This window comes from Lolium perenne, chromosome 6 (genome assembly GCF_019359855.2).
Source record: "Lolium perenne isolate Kyuss_39 chromosome 6, Kyuss_2.0, whole genome shotgun sequence".
Classification (NCBI taxonomy): Eukaryota; Viridiplantae; Streptophyta; class Magnoliopsida; order Poales; family Poaceae; genus Lolium; species Lolium perenne.
The window spans coordinates 249801834-249819669 of NC_067249.2; the positions used below are offsets into that span (position 1 = coordinate 249801834).

Below are 17836 nucleotides of genomic sequence, written 5' to 3' on the forward strand. Positions count from 1 at the left end.
GCACAAAACCGCCATGTGTAGTCTATAGGTTGAATTGCTTGACATGAACAAGATGGTGGTTGCATAAGGGTTAGTGCAACCAAAAAAGCAGAGGAGAATATCCACCGTGTAGATTTACTGGCAGACATGGTGAGGGTTGTTGTGATTGAGGTGCCACAACTATTGTGGGTACACTTCATAGGTATTCCAATAACATAGACCAATTCCGGCATGCCCAGGTGGCCCACAGATGGTGGATGGGCCTATGGCCTCTCCGGGAAGCCCATTTGTTGCGGAGAGTCCGAGTCCAAAGCTCTAGCCGGATCCAACACCGCCATAGTTAGCCGGATCTGTACCGGCATAGGTTAGCCGGATCCTTGTGTGTACGGCAAGTCATGCCAATTTGGTTAGTACTAGTAGAGTCTGACCTCGACTACTCCATGTAAACCCTAGGTCTTGGCTCCTTTATATGCTGGATCATGGGAGCCCTTGCAGCACAACAACACTACTCATTGTAATCGTGCACTTGTTGCCTTATAGTGATTTATAGTAGCACTTAGGATCTCACTGCCGTTGTGAGCTTTGAAGCTGGGTAACTCGTCCGACCCCTTCCCAGAGACTCCTCACCCTATATGGCTCCTCTCTCTCCCCCCGTGAGGCTCCCCTCACCCGAGTACTGTCGAATACGAAATGACACCAGCCCTTCTGTCACATGAAGATAACTCACCCAGCCAACTTAGATTGTGTCACATTTGGTGAGTGCAAGGGATATCTCATCAAGTGGAAGAAGTCAAATATTGAGTTGTCTGCAACATCGAGTCACCCATGCCAGCCGCCAGCCAGCCAGCAGAGTGACTCCAACAGGTCCATCTCCTATTGGTATCTCTTCAGCTCAAACTTATGAGAATTATGGTGCCAATGGTGCAGGCGGTGACATGGTTATAGACAAAGAGCTACTTATTGGAGATACACTACCCCCGCACCATCCTATCACAAAAACCAAGCCGTCTACTTCTGGAGTCCCCGAAAAGGGGTGCGGTTCTCCGATAGATGGGCTTGCAATGGCCATCAATAATAGGAAGAACCGCATCAGTTAGCTGGATATAGAGAAGCGTAAGAAGCAAAACTCGAATCATATAACCGTAGATAGTGTATCTATGACCGGATAAGGACAACATGTGATAGGTCCATATCGGACCCGTTCGGTAAATGTATATATGATTTGACTTGGTGTAATTACAAAGATTTTCCTATGCACTAAATGCATCATATAGATTACGAACATTAAATACTTGAAAATATATGATGCATTTATTGCCTAGGAAAATCTTTTTAATTAAATGCATCATATATTCTATTCAAAATAAAAAAGTATTATTAATTGGATATAAATATCGTAGGCATTGAATTATCTGATTCATTTCATTATATGAAGTATTTAATGTCATAAAATATATGATGCATTTAATGAATAATAAAAGAATATAATTGGGACAATATTCATATGGAAAATTTACATATCACTATTCATGTAATTATGAATTATTATTACTATAAATTATTAAAAGCTTGATTTTATGTCCAAATAAGATATTCTGGCCATAATTGCAATTAATAATAGGTCTTCACGTGCATATACGAAATAAGATATTCTTGCGATACTTGCATTTAAATGTGTACCTTGAATCAGACCATTTAATTCGTGATATGTTGAAAAACCTATTTATAAAATTCTGTATGCATTATGGAATTGACCATCCATGCTTTTGAAATGATGGAAAGGCAAGCTCTTAGACTGACCCTTATCCTATCATATCTTGTTCTAGTCACTAGAGGAAATGGTATACAATCTATGAATCAAGGAGAAAATTCTAGCCACATCGTCACATGTCAACAAACTAACAAAACCATTAAGGTATGAACCAACAATACTCGAACTTTTATATCTAGCAGAATCTTTGGTGGCTAACAATGTGATGAAACTTCAAAGCAGATGGAAGGCGGAGATATCTTTGATTGCATTGACGTGAATCTACAACCAGCTTTTAATCACCCATTGTTGAAAGACCACAAAATTCAGGTAAATCACATACTTAAATAAAAGGTTTGCATTCAATATTTGGTCAATTTACTTGATTCACATGTTTGCGTACATGGATACATGACGAGTGAGTTACCTCCTATATGGAGGCTGGATATGTAGAAACAGACTAGATTATATCATGATTTTTTTTGCATCGCTCTCCACGCTACTGTAATTCGTAACTTTGATTGTGCCACCTCCTTCTTGATTCAAGAATCTCTCTTTGTTTCAATTCTTTAAATTATGAATCAAACATTAGAAGCATGAAATAAAAAAACCTTTTGATATGTTTAGATTTATTGAACATGAGTTGATAAATATACTTTGTTTATAATGACACAAATTACATAATCTATTATTCAGTGATGAAGTTTCCCTTGCAAACAGATGGAACCAAGTTCTTTTCCAATAGGGATGGATGTAAAATCAGCGTCTCCACATCATGTATCACAAGCACAACCGCCTCTTGTTTCCTGCCCAAGAGGAACAATCCCTATACTACGGAACCATTTAAGACACCCTATATCATCCAAAAGTATTGATAAAGTTCTTGGAAATGATAAACAACAAGAGGTGAGTTTTATTATATATCTTTGAGAGAACATTAGCAGTCATAGGTTGATCAAAACGCACCATGTACACGTAGTATGATAAGTTAATTAAGTTCCTAGATACTATTAGTGCACCATCATATTTGAAACCTCTTTTTTAGTCTCTAATTATGGTCTGTAATTTGAATACTATGTATATGATTCAGGGTCATCATTTAATGCAATCAATTAAAGAGAAAGGATATTTCAAGTATATGAAGATCCTCCAAAATTATTTATTCAGTAGTTATCGTTCACATTTTTCTTTCATACACATGTTACTTGACCTTTACTTGAATAAATCTCATTTGTTACCAAGTTCCGCTAGCACTTTATTGAAGGAATTAGCATTTAAATTCCCAACTCTTATTCTCCAACATTAAGTTATATTCATGGAATGATATATGTGGCGCAGTACTACATGACTTATAAATAAATATGGTTAATATTTTGTCTTCTAATTTAACGATACTAGTTTTTTTCTTGTAGGCGGTGGGAATCAAATATCGAGACAATGATATATATGGTACGTGGGCCATAATAAATGTTTATGAGCCAAAGGTGAAAAATGATAGCAAGGATCTTAGTGCAACATCCATAGAAATTTATAATGGATCAGGTCCTGAAGAGGCAATTGTTGCTGGTTATTCGGTATCCCCGAGTCTAAGTGGTGATAGCTTCGCTAGGTTCCATATTTCTTGGGTAATCATGATAATCCTTTTGAAACTTGTTGAACTTTAGATATACTATAATAGTCAATTATAAATATAATTTTATATTACTTTAATGTTTACTAGGATGATGGCTTACACAAAAAGTCATGTTATGATCACACATGTCCTGGTTTTGTGCAAGTTAGCCACAAATTCGGTCTTGGAGCAAGATTGCAGCCCGTTTCAGTATATAATGGACCACAATATGCCATAACTGTTCTTATGTTCAAGGTAATCTATTATTTTCTAATTTAGATACCTTATATATAATGTGAAAGCCTTGCATGTGAATCTTTGTGTTTACTTAATTTGTTTGATTTGTAAAAAAGCTAGGTAGTTCACTATTATATTTATTGTGTTTTTTCCATTAAAATAATCAAGAGTTTTTTCTTTTCCTACCATCTCACAATCTCATAATATGTGCTAGGCATTTGACAAATAGATCATCCAAACTAGTGTTCTAAATGAACATACCACTCATTATACCATTAAGATAATGGATATTTAGCAAACATTTTTAACACCCATGACACAAAAATGTGTTATATTGATTTAAATTCCGTGTTATGACAAAACTTTAAGAGAAAACATGTCTACTTATCTATGTTAAGAGTTTCAAAATAAATTATGCCCTATAACACTTAAACGAAAAAATTACATCCGCATATGCATTAAGTAAGACACTCATGCCATGAGTTTATTTATGTTAGGACCCAAGGACTAAGAATTGGTGGGTTGTATATGGTGAAGATAATACTCCAGTTGGATATTGGCCAAGTTCATTATTCACGTACATTAAGGATAAAGGTAATACTGCATTTTGGGGCGGCCATGTTTCTGGACCCACTGCCTCGACGGACTCTCCACAAATTGGTAGTGGTCATTTTGCCTCAGAAGGATATGGAAAATCAGCGTTTATCAAAAACATCCAAATAATTGATAAAAACAACAAGTTTTTTAATCCAGATGACAACAAAGCTTTTCCTGGCACCAGCAATTCATTCAAATACACGGTCGATGGTTATGGAGTCGACAAGTATGGTATGCATATATACTATGGTGGACCAGGTGATTTAGTCTGACAATCTACTACATGTTACAATAAAATTGACACAGAGTAGCTGCTAGGATATGTGAGTAATTGAGCATTAAGAAGGACAAGCTTATTCTTAATGTGGTCCAGAGTACAAGCAGCATGATCATCGAAATGGAGGAAATTTACCCTTTATTGGTGCACCTGGACATGTATTTGTTTGCCGTTGGATTTTATTACTCCCTCCGATCCATATTAGTTGATTTAAGCACAAGTGTATCTAGATATATTTTAGTTCTAGATACATCCGTACTAATGACAAGTAATATGAACCGGAGGAAGTAGCTTCTTTTTTGTGTATCTTCCGGTACACCACATCATTAGCTAGGGCAATAGTCTCTCCCTTTACACTCAATGCAACGGTGTGATCTGCTATGTGTTCTCTTTGACGGGCACGAAGTATTCCCACCATAGAAAGTGAGTGTTCTTGGGTTTCAAAGATTAGTGTTGTCCCTACGTTTACTTCAGTAACTAAAACATACGCACCAAACTACAACGCCTTATTTTCCTCACTGCCTTGCTCGTTTCTCGGTGTCTTACTCATTTCTCGGTCCTTATTAGCTAGATGGTAACAAAACAAGATGACACATATGCTACCTTTAAAGGTCTACATTAGTATATACTAGTAGAAAAATATCGGTAATTTTCAAGAGCGGAAATGAGAATTCTGAAGATAACCAGTGACGTCCATAACCCTACCCAGGCTAAGCCGGAAAGGTAATCTTGCTAGCGTCGTTCTTCTTCGTACCAATCTTTATACCTGCCCGGTTATGTCCCAAAGCAGCAATAACTGTGGGTTCGTACTTAACAAGACTTCAAGACGTTTAAGCATTCGTCAACCAGTCGTCCTTTGTACTTGATGCACGCATGGGACTTAGAGGATGCAAGAGGAAGTCATAGGAAATATGGTGGGGTTAAGTGGCAGCGCACAAGCACTAAAAATCAATAGAGACACTTTCAACTTACAGGTGCTAGAATAGATAAGAGAGTACACTAACAGTTATATACTCTGCAATCATAACCCAGCCGATGTGTTCCCCCCTTCGCAAAGGAAGTACTTGCAAAGGCACTCAGACGGTTGACAAGTTTTAACAATTTATTATTAGAGTTGTGCTGATTTACTAGGCAAGTTATTATTATTGAGGCTATAGGTGTAAGTTGTCTATGGTCGAGTCATACAGCTCCAAGTCGTCTATAACCGCGGAAATTGCTTATCGATAAGATGTAACCCTGCAGGGGTGCCCAAATATGCCCACACACACGATCAATCCAACCTGGCGAGGGAAAGATATCACGACTCTCACAACCTTCACCACAACAATGTCCAGAAAGACACCTAACCAAGTTGAACCCAAATAGAAGTCCGGGTGAATCTCCGAGACGGACCTAGCTGTTGCGAAAATGGCTTCCGAGGGTCAAAACACACACTGGGGCGAATTACCTGCTTCAGTATGCGATAAACATGCCGCGAACCTATACGTGCATACCAGAAACAGGGGATACAAGGCACCCAGGGGATTCCCAAAGTAAATAAGTAACAAGATGACATGCACACAATAACCAAAGGAAAACATATAAACTAGTTGTGGCCACTGGATAAAGCTGTAGATTCCAGCAGTGGTCGAGGGGCAGCCCATAGGAATACCCACGTGTGGTTAGAGCGCTCAATCTCGGAACAGATAACAGGAACTCGCGTCCTAAGATTTAAAGAAACACAAGTGAGCCGTCATAAAACGATCAGCTGACCCACCGATGCCTCCGCTTAACAATTATTAACAACTAAGTAACCATGATACCTCCAACATATATAACCATAAACCATGTGTCATGATCCCCCAACTGATAACCCGATAAAATAACGATAACGGTAACAAGATATAAACGATACTAAGCATGCCTACGACTCACAAGGCAGACCCGATAACCAAACAATAGTTGTAGGAGGGTGGTGGGGGCAATATGGACTACTTGAGGTAACAAGTGGATAGGACACGCGACAAGAACGCAACTCAAGACTAGCATAAGGGAGAAGGCAAAATAAAATAGGTAAGAGACTCCTGCAGGGACAGAAGTGTGGAAATTCTTGCCTGCTAAAAGCTTGTCGAGGAACATCCGGATAACTTGTTGTATCTCACCGCACCACTTCGTGATCCTATCTGGGAAGAGGCAAAGCGCTACAACAACCAACGGGTGCACATCTTACTACTACGGAAAAATAATCGGCATGATCATGATATGATATGCATGGCATGGCAAACATGATGCGATGCAACTTATCCATATTAAACTGAATCGGAATCCCGACAATTAAATGTTAGGTTGAATTTATTTATCTACCCCGCATATTAAATGTTGGTTAGCATGGCATAAGCATGGGATGGGTGAGCTATGACAAAATTAAATGGAACCGGGGTAAGATACGCATTCCTGCACAATTCCATATTTATTTTTAGAGGATTCGCTATTTACTCGGACCCACAAGATATGCGATGCTCACATGATGATATGATTAATGCAACAAGATAGATGATATTTATAAAATAAGGTTGTCTTAGGGTCGGAGTCTCACGTCGCACATCCGAGAAAAGATCACCGGAAAGAAGTGAAGTGGCGGAAGTCGCTGATGTCTTTGGGTTCAAAGTGGAATTAGACGCCTTCGGGTTCGGAAGCTTCAGATCCGTGAAGGAGAACTTGGTCACCAAATTTTAGTGTCGGTGGCGAACTTGAGTCGGTGTCGGTGGTCTTCGAGTGGCATGGAAGCGACGAGCCTTGTCGGCGGACATCAACGCAACGCAATGATGAACTTGGCAACCGACATCGTAGAACTTGGCAGAGACATCCACCCAGACACGAACATGCATGATCTTCACCAACACCAATACATCACCAACTTCAGCAGGAGCGGCACCACCACTTCATGCCTCGCGGCAGGCAAAATACAACGAGCACCAACACCCATGCATCTACACAGAGCACATGGATTGCTTGCAGCGACGCATGGTACCAAGCCTTGGAGAGGTCGTGGGCGTCGTGGGGTGCAGGCAACAGGAGGAAATCGACGAGCTTGAGGTGGCGCAGGCATGTGGGCTCCAGGACGACGCGGTGAACAGAGTGGAGGCGCGAAGGACCAACAAGAAGAGGCGGACGCGCTCGGGGAGAACCCTCAGGGACGAGGCAGGCCGGCAGCACATACGCAGGGAAGGTGGCGGAACGCGGCGCAGGTTGCTGCAGGATGGAAAGGATGGTGGGCGAGGCAGGGGCTCGCGGCCGGGCGACGACCGAGTGACAGGGAGGGGTGGCGTTGGGCGCGGGTGGTCTCTATGCAGGAGCGATGCAGAGAGGATGAGGATGAGCGGCTCGGGGTCGAGCGACTCGCGTGGGGTTCGGGCGGAGAAAGAGTGGGGATGGTGGGAGGACCCGGACGGAAAAAGAAAAGAGGTATGGGGTTTTGCAAAGAGAGGGGCGGCGACAGAGTGGGTTGGAGTGGAAAAAGACCAGAGGGAGCCGGTGGGAAGTTAGGGTTTGCCCTGGTGGGCTTAGGTGGGCTTGGTGTGGAGGCTGCCGGCTGGGCCTTGTGCTGGGCCTGGCCAGCTGGGAGGCTTTTCCTTCTTTTTTTATTAAAAGGATTTCTGTTTTCATATTTTCCTGTTTTGTTTTAAAACCATTTACAAATAGTTTTTAGACCAGAAATTAAGCAAAGAAAAGAGGACTATTATTTGGAATAAAAAGAGAAGAATAGTTTTTGCAATAAAATAGGGTTTAATAAAATAATTTTAGAGTTTGAAAATATGCATGATGCCATGATGATGCATAAAAGGAAAATAACAAACAATTCTAATAAGGTATTTACCTGGGCCGCTACAATCGACACCACTAACAAGGAACCTCGCCCCAAGGTTCCACGCCATGCTACGGGGGAGAGAGGTGAACTATCGGATCTTCAGGCGTCGTGTAGATCTCATCGACACCAGTAACAAGAGTTGTTGCTCCATGTTGATCGGGTCGACACCACTAACAAGAATTGTTCTGACGATGATGATGCACTTCTGCTGAGATCCTCCGAAGATCGAACCTATTAGGTTAAGGCAAAGATCGTCCAACCCATGGAATCTAAATCTCAGAAACATAGATAAGAGAGATGACTCAAAACTCGCAGAGGTAAGAGGAAAAAGAGAAAAATGCAGAGCTAATCAGATCTATCCAACAAATTTTCAAAAATAGTTTGGACGCTCTAAACTCAATGACCGTTGGCAAGGTTATCCTACATGCAAATGGACCATGGGGTATCGACAACTTGAGGCTCTGATACCAACTTGTGACGCCCCAAAACCGGTACCATGAGGATCCCAGCGAATCCGCCGAAATCCGCACGGTATTGATTCTGAGACGCCCTCCGACACGACGTGCGCGACGGATCACACACGTGATGCTACAGGGATTAACACGGGGGGTAACACTACAACAGGATTCCAATATAGCCCACAAGAAACAGATATATTCCAACAACGATCCAACAAGTCAAGATACTAATATACAACATTAGATCCAAATCATACACAAGATCAAATATGTCTGAGTACTGATAAGATAAAAACTGGACTAAGAGTCCTGAAGATAACCATTGGCATCCATACATGCCGAGGCCAAGCCGGAATGGTAACTTTGCTAGCGTTGTTCTTCTTCGTACTGATCTTCATACATGCACGGTTATGTCCCAAAGCATCAATAAGTATGGGTTCGTACTTAACAAGACTTCAAGACGTTTAAGCATTCGTCAACCAGTCGTCCTTTGTACTTGAGGCAAGCAGGGGACTTAGAGGACACAAGAGGACGTCATAGGCAATATGGTGAGGTTAAGCGGCACCGTGCAAGCACTAAAAACCTATAGAGACACTCTCAACTTACATGTGCTAGAATAGATAAGAGAGCGCACTAACAGTTCTACACTCTGCAATCATAACCCAGCAGATGTGTTCCCCCATTCGCAAAGGAAGTACTGGCAAGGGCACTCACACGGTTGACAAGTTTTAACCATTTATCATTAGAGTTGTGCTGCCTTACTACACAAGTTATTATTATTGCAGCAATAGATGTAAGATGTATATGGTCGAGTCATACAGCTCCAAGTCGTCCATAATCGCGGACACGGCTTATCGATAAGATGTAATCCTGCTGGGGTGCCCAAATGTGCCCACACACATGATCAATACAACCTGGCGAGGGAAATATATCACGACTCTCACAACCTTCACCACAACAATGTCCAGGAAGCCACCTAACCAAGTTGAACCCGAATCGAAGTCCGGCCGAATCTCCGAGACGGACCTAGCTGTATGCGAGAACGGCTTCCGAGGGTCAAAACACACACTGGGGCGAATGACCCGCTTCCGCATGCGATAAATGCACAGGCCGCGAACCTATACGTGGATACCAGAAACAGAGGATACAAGACACCCAGGGGCTTCCCAAAGTAAATAAGTAACAAGCTGGCATGCACGCAATAACCAAAGTGTAAACTAGTTGTAGCCACTGGACAAAGCTGTAGATTCCAGCAGTGGTCGAGGGGCGGCACATAGGCGTACCCACGTGTGGTTAGAGCGCTCAGTCTCGGAATAGATAATAGGAACTCGGTGACAAGGTATTAACTTGTCAATGCCTACAGATCGTAGACTAGGGTTTCGTTGGATGTAGAGGGCAAGTAGATCTCGAAGGTTTCAGCCGAAAAGTACTCGACGAATATGAAACTAGGGTTGTGTTGACAGTAGATTCGATCCTTTCTTTGTCCCTCGACTCCCCCTTATATAGGAGGTGGAGCCGAGGGTTTCGTAATACACAAGTTACAGAGTCCGGGAGGGTTTCCAACTCATCCCGCAAGATTACAAGTATTGCTTCCTAATACAACTCTAGCTTTCCTTAATAATAATTTGGGCTTCCAATTCTTCTTATCCTTCGGGTCGTGGGCCTTCAGTAAACCCCAGGTACCATCTTCGGCAGGCCCATTGGGGATGCCTATGTCAGTAGCCCCCGGGATTTTGCTTGAATCGCAGAGTCAGGGAAAATCTCCAACTTTATATTCGTTCAATAGCTCCGAACTTTATCACATATCTCTGGATACGAAATTATATGTTGTACAAGGATAAAGGTAGTTGGGGCTAGTTCATCTGACGGATCAGGTACTAGTTAACTGCTCTAGTGGCAATCCGCAAAAACCTACTTCAAGATCACGTCCCTGGACATGATCTCGGGATACTGGTGTAAACTTCGACAGGTGCCGCTTAAGGTCTTACCATTCTGTCGAGTCCCAGTCATATTTTATCGGGTACCACTAGTAGGAAAACCCTTATAGGCGGAGCTTAGTTCTGTGGCGCACCATTAAAAATGCGCCACATAAATTTATTTTGTGGCGCACCAGGTAAGGTGCGCCACAGAAATAGCGGGCCGTGCGCCACAAAAACTTGGTGGGCCCCACAACCTGTCACCCCCAATCATTGGTTTTACTATTTCTATGGCGCACGTACCCTAGTGCGCCACAGAAATTCCTTATTCTGTGGCACAGGGAAACAATGCGTCACAAAAAAATGCTATTCTGTGGCGCAGTTGGCCCGGTGCGCCACAGAAATAAGGCATTCTATGGCGCACTGTGTTCGGTGCGCCACAGAATTAGCCAACCTCCCACCTACCACACTACACAAGCCATTCTTCTTCCTCCATCTAGCTCGTCCCCCCTTCTCTCTCATACCATTTTGGCTCTGCTTTTCACTTGCTTGGGTATTTATTGCACTTACTTTGGTTGATACTTAATTGGAGTTGAGGAGAAGGCTCTCCATACTCTCTCCTCCTCTCGAACTCATCGATCGCGGTCTCGTCTCGGTATCGAATCTACAAGGTGAGTAGTTGGAGGAGACATACATATGCTTGGAGGAGACATGCATATGCTTGTAGATCTTGTGTGGCCGTCGTGTGTATGGATGCTTGTTGCAGGTGAAGCGCTTGTGTGTGTGCCGGTGTGGTGCATGGATGTTTGCCGAAATGTTGATTCATTTCCGTTTCGGCAAATTTTGCACTACCCATATGTCCTACCTTGAGGAGAGGTCATGCCGAATTTTTCCGCTCCATGTAATACCTTGAGGAGAGGTACGGCCCATGCATGTGTGTGCATTTGTTGCGGTTCTAATTTCCTGTTCTATGTATACCATTTGCAGGCAAGCATGGTCCTCTCGATGAGTTCCGCTCGAATCTCTAGATACAAGATAGACGCGAAGGAGGACATGATTCGGAACAATAGGCGCCAGATAAGATGTCTGTGTCGATCATGCAAACTCGAGCGCTGGATCAACCCTGATTCCGGAGAACTGGAGGAGCACCTGCTGAGGCGCGGTTTCATGCAAGACAACCAGGCGCGGCCGACCCCATCAAATGGTGCGCATGAAGACCATGTCGAGCGAGATGACTATCATCATGAAGAAGACTATCATCATGCCGACGGGGACTATCATCATGAAGAAGAAGTCGGCGGAGAAGATCATCATGAAGAAGAAGATGCCGGCGGAGAAGATCATCATGATGAAGAAGAAGATTCCGGCGCGACCCCGCCAATTTCGGCCTTGCGGGACTCTCATGTTCAAGATCTTCTCCTCCAGGATATGAGCAACGATAGAGTTGCAGCTAGAGAGAGAGCCAAGCTGTCGCAAATGGAGAAAGACGGGATGACTCCGATCTTTCCTGGGTGTCGTCCGCAGGATACGCGCTTGCATGTAACGCTTGATTACCTGCAGATGAAGACGCAGAACAAGTGGACCGATTCCAGCTTCAGCACGAACTTAAAATTCTGGCACGATCGTCTCCCGGAGGGGAACACATTGCCAAGTAGTATCGAGGAGGCCAAGAAAGTCGTGTGTCCCCTTGACCTACCGCACGAAAAATACCACGCCTGCATTAATGATTGTGTGATTTATAGGTGCGAGTATAAGGACAGAACCACATGTCTGGTGTGCGGCCACAGACGGTACAAGGTTGGGAACAAGAAGGTACCTCGAAAAGTGGTATGGTACTTTCCTATCACTCCCCGTCTGCAGCGGTATTTCGTGGACCCTAAGGAAGCAAAGCTCATGCAATGGCACACGGAAAGGCAGAAGCCCGAAGAAGATCCGGAGATGGGCTATATGCTGACACACCCTTCAGACGCTGGACAGTGGCAAGCATTGGACATCGCCTTCCCTAGGTTCGGGGGCGACGCAAGGAACATCAGGCTGGGTATGAGCACCGATGGACTCAATCCGTTCGGCAACCAGAGTAGCACGCATAGCACCTGGCCTGTGTTTGTATGGCCTTACAACCTACCCCCGTGGCTGTGCACCAAGCGAAGGTACATACACCTGAGTATTCTCATTCAGGGGCCGAAACAACCAGGTGTCGACATGCATTTGTATCTCGAGCTGCTGAAAGAGGAGTTAGACACGTTGTGGAAGACGCCACCCCGTACGTGGGATGCCTACACTAGAACTTATTTCGATATGAGAGCCGCGTTGATCACGAGGGTCACGGACTATCCTGGTTACGCATATGTATCTGCCCAGGTCGGCCACGGATTCAACGGCTATGTGAAGTGCATGGACGAGACCCCGCATCTACAACTACCAAGGGAGCTCGGGTCCTCGAAAACCGTGTACCCAGGTGCTCGAAGGTGGCTTCGCTTGGATCACCCGTGGAGAAAATGCGGTGATCTGTTCAATGGTAAAGATGAGCCCGATGGACCCCCACGCCCGAGGAGCGGCGCAGAAATCGATGATCTTCTGAAAAATTGGAAGGAGTGCCCAGCGCCGGGAAAGAAGCGACCGAAGCCAGAGCCGCTGCTCGGTGTATGGAAAGCGAGGTCTGTTTTCCACGACTTGGAGTACTGGAAGGTCCTCCACACGCCCCACAGCCTCGATGTCATGCACATTATGAAGAACGTTACCGAGAGTCTGCTTGGCACTCTTTGCAACTCAGAAAAGTCCAAGGATGGACCGAAAGCAAGATACGATCTTAAACATTTTGGCATCAGGAAAGATCTTCAAGCCCCTGATGTCTACGCCCCCTCCTTTTCCTGTAGACAGTGTTGGGCCTCCAAGAGCAGAGGTTTGTAGAACAGCAGCAAGTTTCCCTTAAGTGGATCACCCAAGGTTTATCGAACTCAGGGAGGAAGAGGTCAAAGATATCCCTCTCATGCAACCCTGCAACCACAAAGCAAGAAGTCTCTTGTGTCCCCAACACACCTAATAGGTGCACTAGTTCGGCGAAGAGATAGTGAAATACAGGTGGTATAAATAAGTATGAGCAGTGGCAACGGCACCAGAAAAGTGCTTTGCCCAGGACAGTAAACAAGCAGTAGTAACGCAGCAGTAGTAACGCAGTAAAACAGTAAACAAGCCGCGATAGCAGTATTTAGGAACAAGGCCTAGGGATCAGACTTTCACTAGTGGACACTCTCAACATTGATCACATAACAGAATAGATAAATGCATACTCTACACTCTTGTTGGATGATGAACACATTGCGTAGGATTACACGAACCCTCAATGCCGGAGTTAACAAGCTCCACAATTCAATGTTCATATTTAAATAACCTTAGAGTGCAAGATAGATCAACAGACTAAACCAAGTACTAACATAGCGTGCACACTACTACCATCACACTATGAAAGGAGGAATAGATCACATCAATACCATCATAGTAATAGTTAACTTCATAATCTACAAGAGATCACAATCATAGCATAAACCAAGTACTTCATGATGCACACACTGCCAACATTACATCATGGAGGAGGAATAGACTACTTTAATAACATCACTAGAGTAGCACATAGATGAATTGTGATACAAAACTCATATGAATCTCAATCATGTAAGGCAGCTCATGAGATTATTGTATTGAGGTACATGGGAGAGAGATGAACCACATAGCTACAGTGGAGCCCTCAGCCTCGGGGGTGAATTACTCCCTCCTCATCATGGAGGCAGCGATGGCGGTGAAGATGGCGGTGAAGACGGCGGTGGAGATGGCTCCGGGGGCAATTCCCCGTCCCGGCAGGGTGCCGGAACAGCGACTTCTGTCCCCCGAATTGGATTTTCGCGATGGCGGCGGCTCTGGATGGTTTTCTCTGTTTCCGTCGAACTGCCCGATGTTTTTAGGTCAGGGACGAATATATAGGCGGAGAGGCGGCGCAAGGAGGCGGCTGGGGCCCCCACACCATAGGCTGGCGCGGCCAGGGGGCCACCCGCGCCGCCTTATGGTGTGGGCCCCCTGCTGCCCGCCTCCGACTCTCCTTCGGTGTTCCTGAAGCCTCCGGGAATTCTAAGACTTTCGGTGTTGATTTCGTCCGATTCCGAAAATATTTCCTTACTAGGATTTCTGAAACCAAAAACAGCAGAAAATAACAACTGGCCTTTCGGCATCTCGTCAATAGGTTAGTTCCGGAAAACGCATAAATATGACATAAAATGTGAACAAAACATGTCGGTATTGTCATAAAACAAGCATGGAACATCAGAAATTATAGATACGTTGGAGACGTATCAGCATCCCCAAGCTTAGTTCCTACTCGTCCTCGAGTAGGTAAACGATAAAAGATAATTTCTGAGGTGACATGCTACCAACATAATCTTAATCATACTATTGTAAAGCATATGAGATGAATGCAGCGATTAGAAACAACGTAAATGCAATGAGTAAACAATTGAATCATATAACAAAGACTTTTCATGAATAGTACTTTCAAGACAAGCATCAATAAGTCTTGCATAAGGGTTAACTCATAAAGCAATAAATTCATAGTAGAGACATTGAAGCAACACAATGGAAGATTAAGTTTCAGCAGTTGCTTTCAACTTGTAACATGTATATCTCATGGATAGTTGTCAATGCAAAGCAATATAACAAATGCAATAAGCAAGTATGTAAGAATCAATGCACAGTTCACACAAATGTTTGCTTCTTGAGGTAGAGAGAGATAGGTGAACTGACTCAACAATAAAAGTAAAAGAATGGTCCTTCAAAGAGGAAAGCATCGATTGCTATATTTGTGCTAGAGCTTTTATTTTGAAAACATAAAGAGAGCATAAAAATAAAGTTTTGAGAGGTGTATGTTGTTGTCAACGAATGGTAGCGGGTACTCTAACCCCCTTGCCAGACAAACCTTCAAAGAGCGGCTCCCATTTTATTTTATTTTTGGATGGCACTCCTTCCAACCTTTCTTTCACAAACCATGGCTAACCGAATCCTCGGGTGCCTGCCAACAATCTCATACCATGAAGGAGTGCCTTTTATTTTAGTTTTATTATGATGACACTCCTCCCAACCTTTGCTTACACAAGCCATGGCTAACCGAATCCTTCGGGTGCCGTCCAACAATCACATACCATGGAGGAGTGTCTATTTTTGTTAATTAATTTGGGACTGGGAATCCCATTGCCAGCTCTTTTTGCAAAATTATTGGATAAGCGGATGAAGCCACTAGTCCATTGGTGAAAGTTGCCCAACAAGATTGAAAGATAAACACCACATACTTCCTCATGAGCTATAAAACATTGACACAAATCAGAGGTGATAAATTTTGAATTGTTTAAAGGTAGCACTCAAGCAATTTACTTTGGAATGGCAGGAAATACCATGTAGTAGGTAGGTATGGTGGACACAAATGGCATAGTGTTGTTTGGCTCAAGGATTTGGATGCATGAGAAGTATTCCCTCTCGATACAAGGTTTAGGCTAGCAAGGTTGTTTGAAGCAAACACAAGCACGAACTAGTACAGCAAAACTCACATAAAAGACATATTACAAGCATTATAAGACTATACATCGTCTTCCTTGTTGTTCAAACACCTCACTAGAAAATATCTAGACTCTAGAGAAACCACTCATGCAAACCAAATTTTAACAAGCTCTATGTATTTCTTCACTAATAGGTGCAAAGTATATGATGTAAGAGCTTAAACAAGAGCACAACAATTGCCAAATATCAAGTTATTCAAGACATCATACCAATTACTACATGTAGCATTTTCCGTTTCCAACCATATAATAATTAACGAAGCAGTTTCAACCTTCGCCATGAAAATTAAAAGCTAAGAACACATGTGTTCATACGAACCAGCGGAGCGTGTCTCTCTCCCACACAAGCATTTATTCAAACAAAAACAAAAACAAAAGCACACAGACGCTCCAAGTAAAGTACATATGATGTGACCGAATAAAAATATAGTTTCAAGAGAAGGAACCTGATAATTTGTCGATGAAGAAGGGGATGCCTTGGGCATCCCCAAGCTTAGACGCTTGAGTCTTCTTGAAATATGCAGGGGTGAACCACCGGGGCTTCCCCAAGCTTAGACTTTTCACTCTTCTTGATCGTAGTATATCATCCTCCTCTCTTGACCCTTGAAAACTTCCTTCACACCAAACTCGAAACAAACTCATTAGAGGGTTAGTGCACAATCAAAATATACATGTTCAGAGGTGACATAATCATTCTTAACACTTCTGGACATTGCACAAAGCTACTGAAAGTCAATGGAATCGAAATATCCATCGAACATAACAAAACTGGCAATGCGAAATAAAAGGCAGAATCTGTCAAAAACAGAACAGTTCATATTGACGAATTTTATTGGGGCACCAGACTTGCTCAAATGAAAATGCTCATATTGAGTGAAAGTTGCGTACATATCTGAGGATCACTCACGTAAATTTGCTTAATTTTCTGAGTTACCCACAGAGAATTTTGCCCAGATTCGTGACAGCAAAGAAATCTGTTTCTGCGCAGTAATCCAAATCTAGTATGAACTTTTCTATCAACGACTTTACTTTGACACAACAAAACACTAAACTAAGATAAGGAGAGGTTGCTACAGTAGTAAACAACTTCCAAGACACAAATATAAAACAAAGTACTGTAGCAAAATAATACATGGGTTATCTCCCAAGAAGTTCTTTCTTTATAGCCATTAAGATGGGCTCAGCAGTTTTGGTGATGCACTCGCAAGAAATAGTATTTGAAGCAAAAGAGAGCTTCAAGAGGCAAATTCAAAACACATTTAAGCCTAACATGCTTCCTATGCAGAGGAATCTTGTACACAAATGAATTCATGAAGAACAAAGTGACAAGCATAAGAGGATAAAACACGAGTAACTTCAAGATTCTCAACATAAAGAGGGGAAACTTAATATTATTAAGATGCATATAACCATATTTCCCTCTCTCATAATAACTTTCAGTAGCATCATTGATGAAATCCACAATATACCCATCACTTAAAACATTCTTATCATGGTTCATATGCATAGAAGTATCATTAATTTTGGCATAAGGAGAGTTCTTTTCATTAATAGTAATTGGAGCAG

The 17836-nt window shown here is 42.9% G+C and overlaps 1 protein-coding gene across 1 annotated transcript; it reads left to right on the top strand.

Annotated features, from left to right (window-relative positions):
* The first annotated feature begins 1972 nt into the window (after positions 1-1972).
* On the top strand, positions 1973-4447 carry LOC127309129 (protein neprosin-like). Its single transcript, XM_051340103.1, has 5 exons — positions 1973-2059; positions 2450-2635; positions 3142-3354; positions 3450-3596; positions 4076-4447. The coding sequence occupies exons 1-5, from the start codon at positions 1973-1975 to the stop codon at positions 4445-4447; spliced, it is 1005 nt and encodes a 334-aa protein (XP_051196063.1).
* Positions 4448-17836: the final 13389 nt, after the last annotated feature.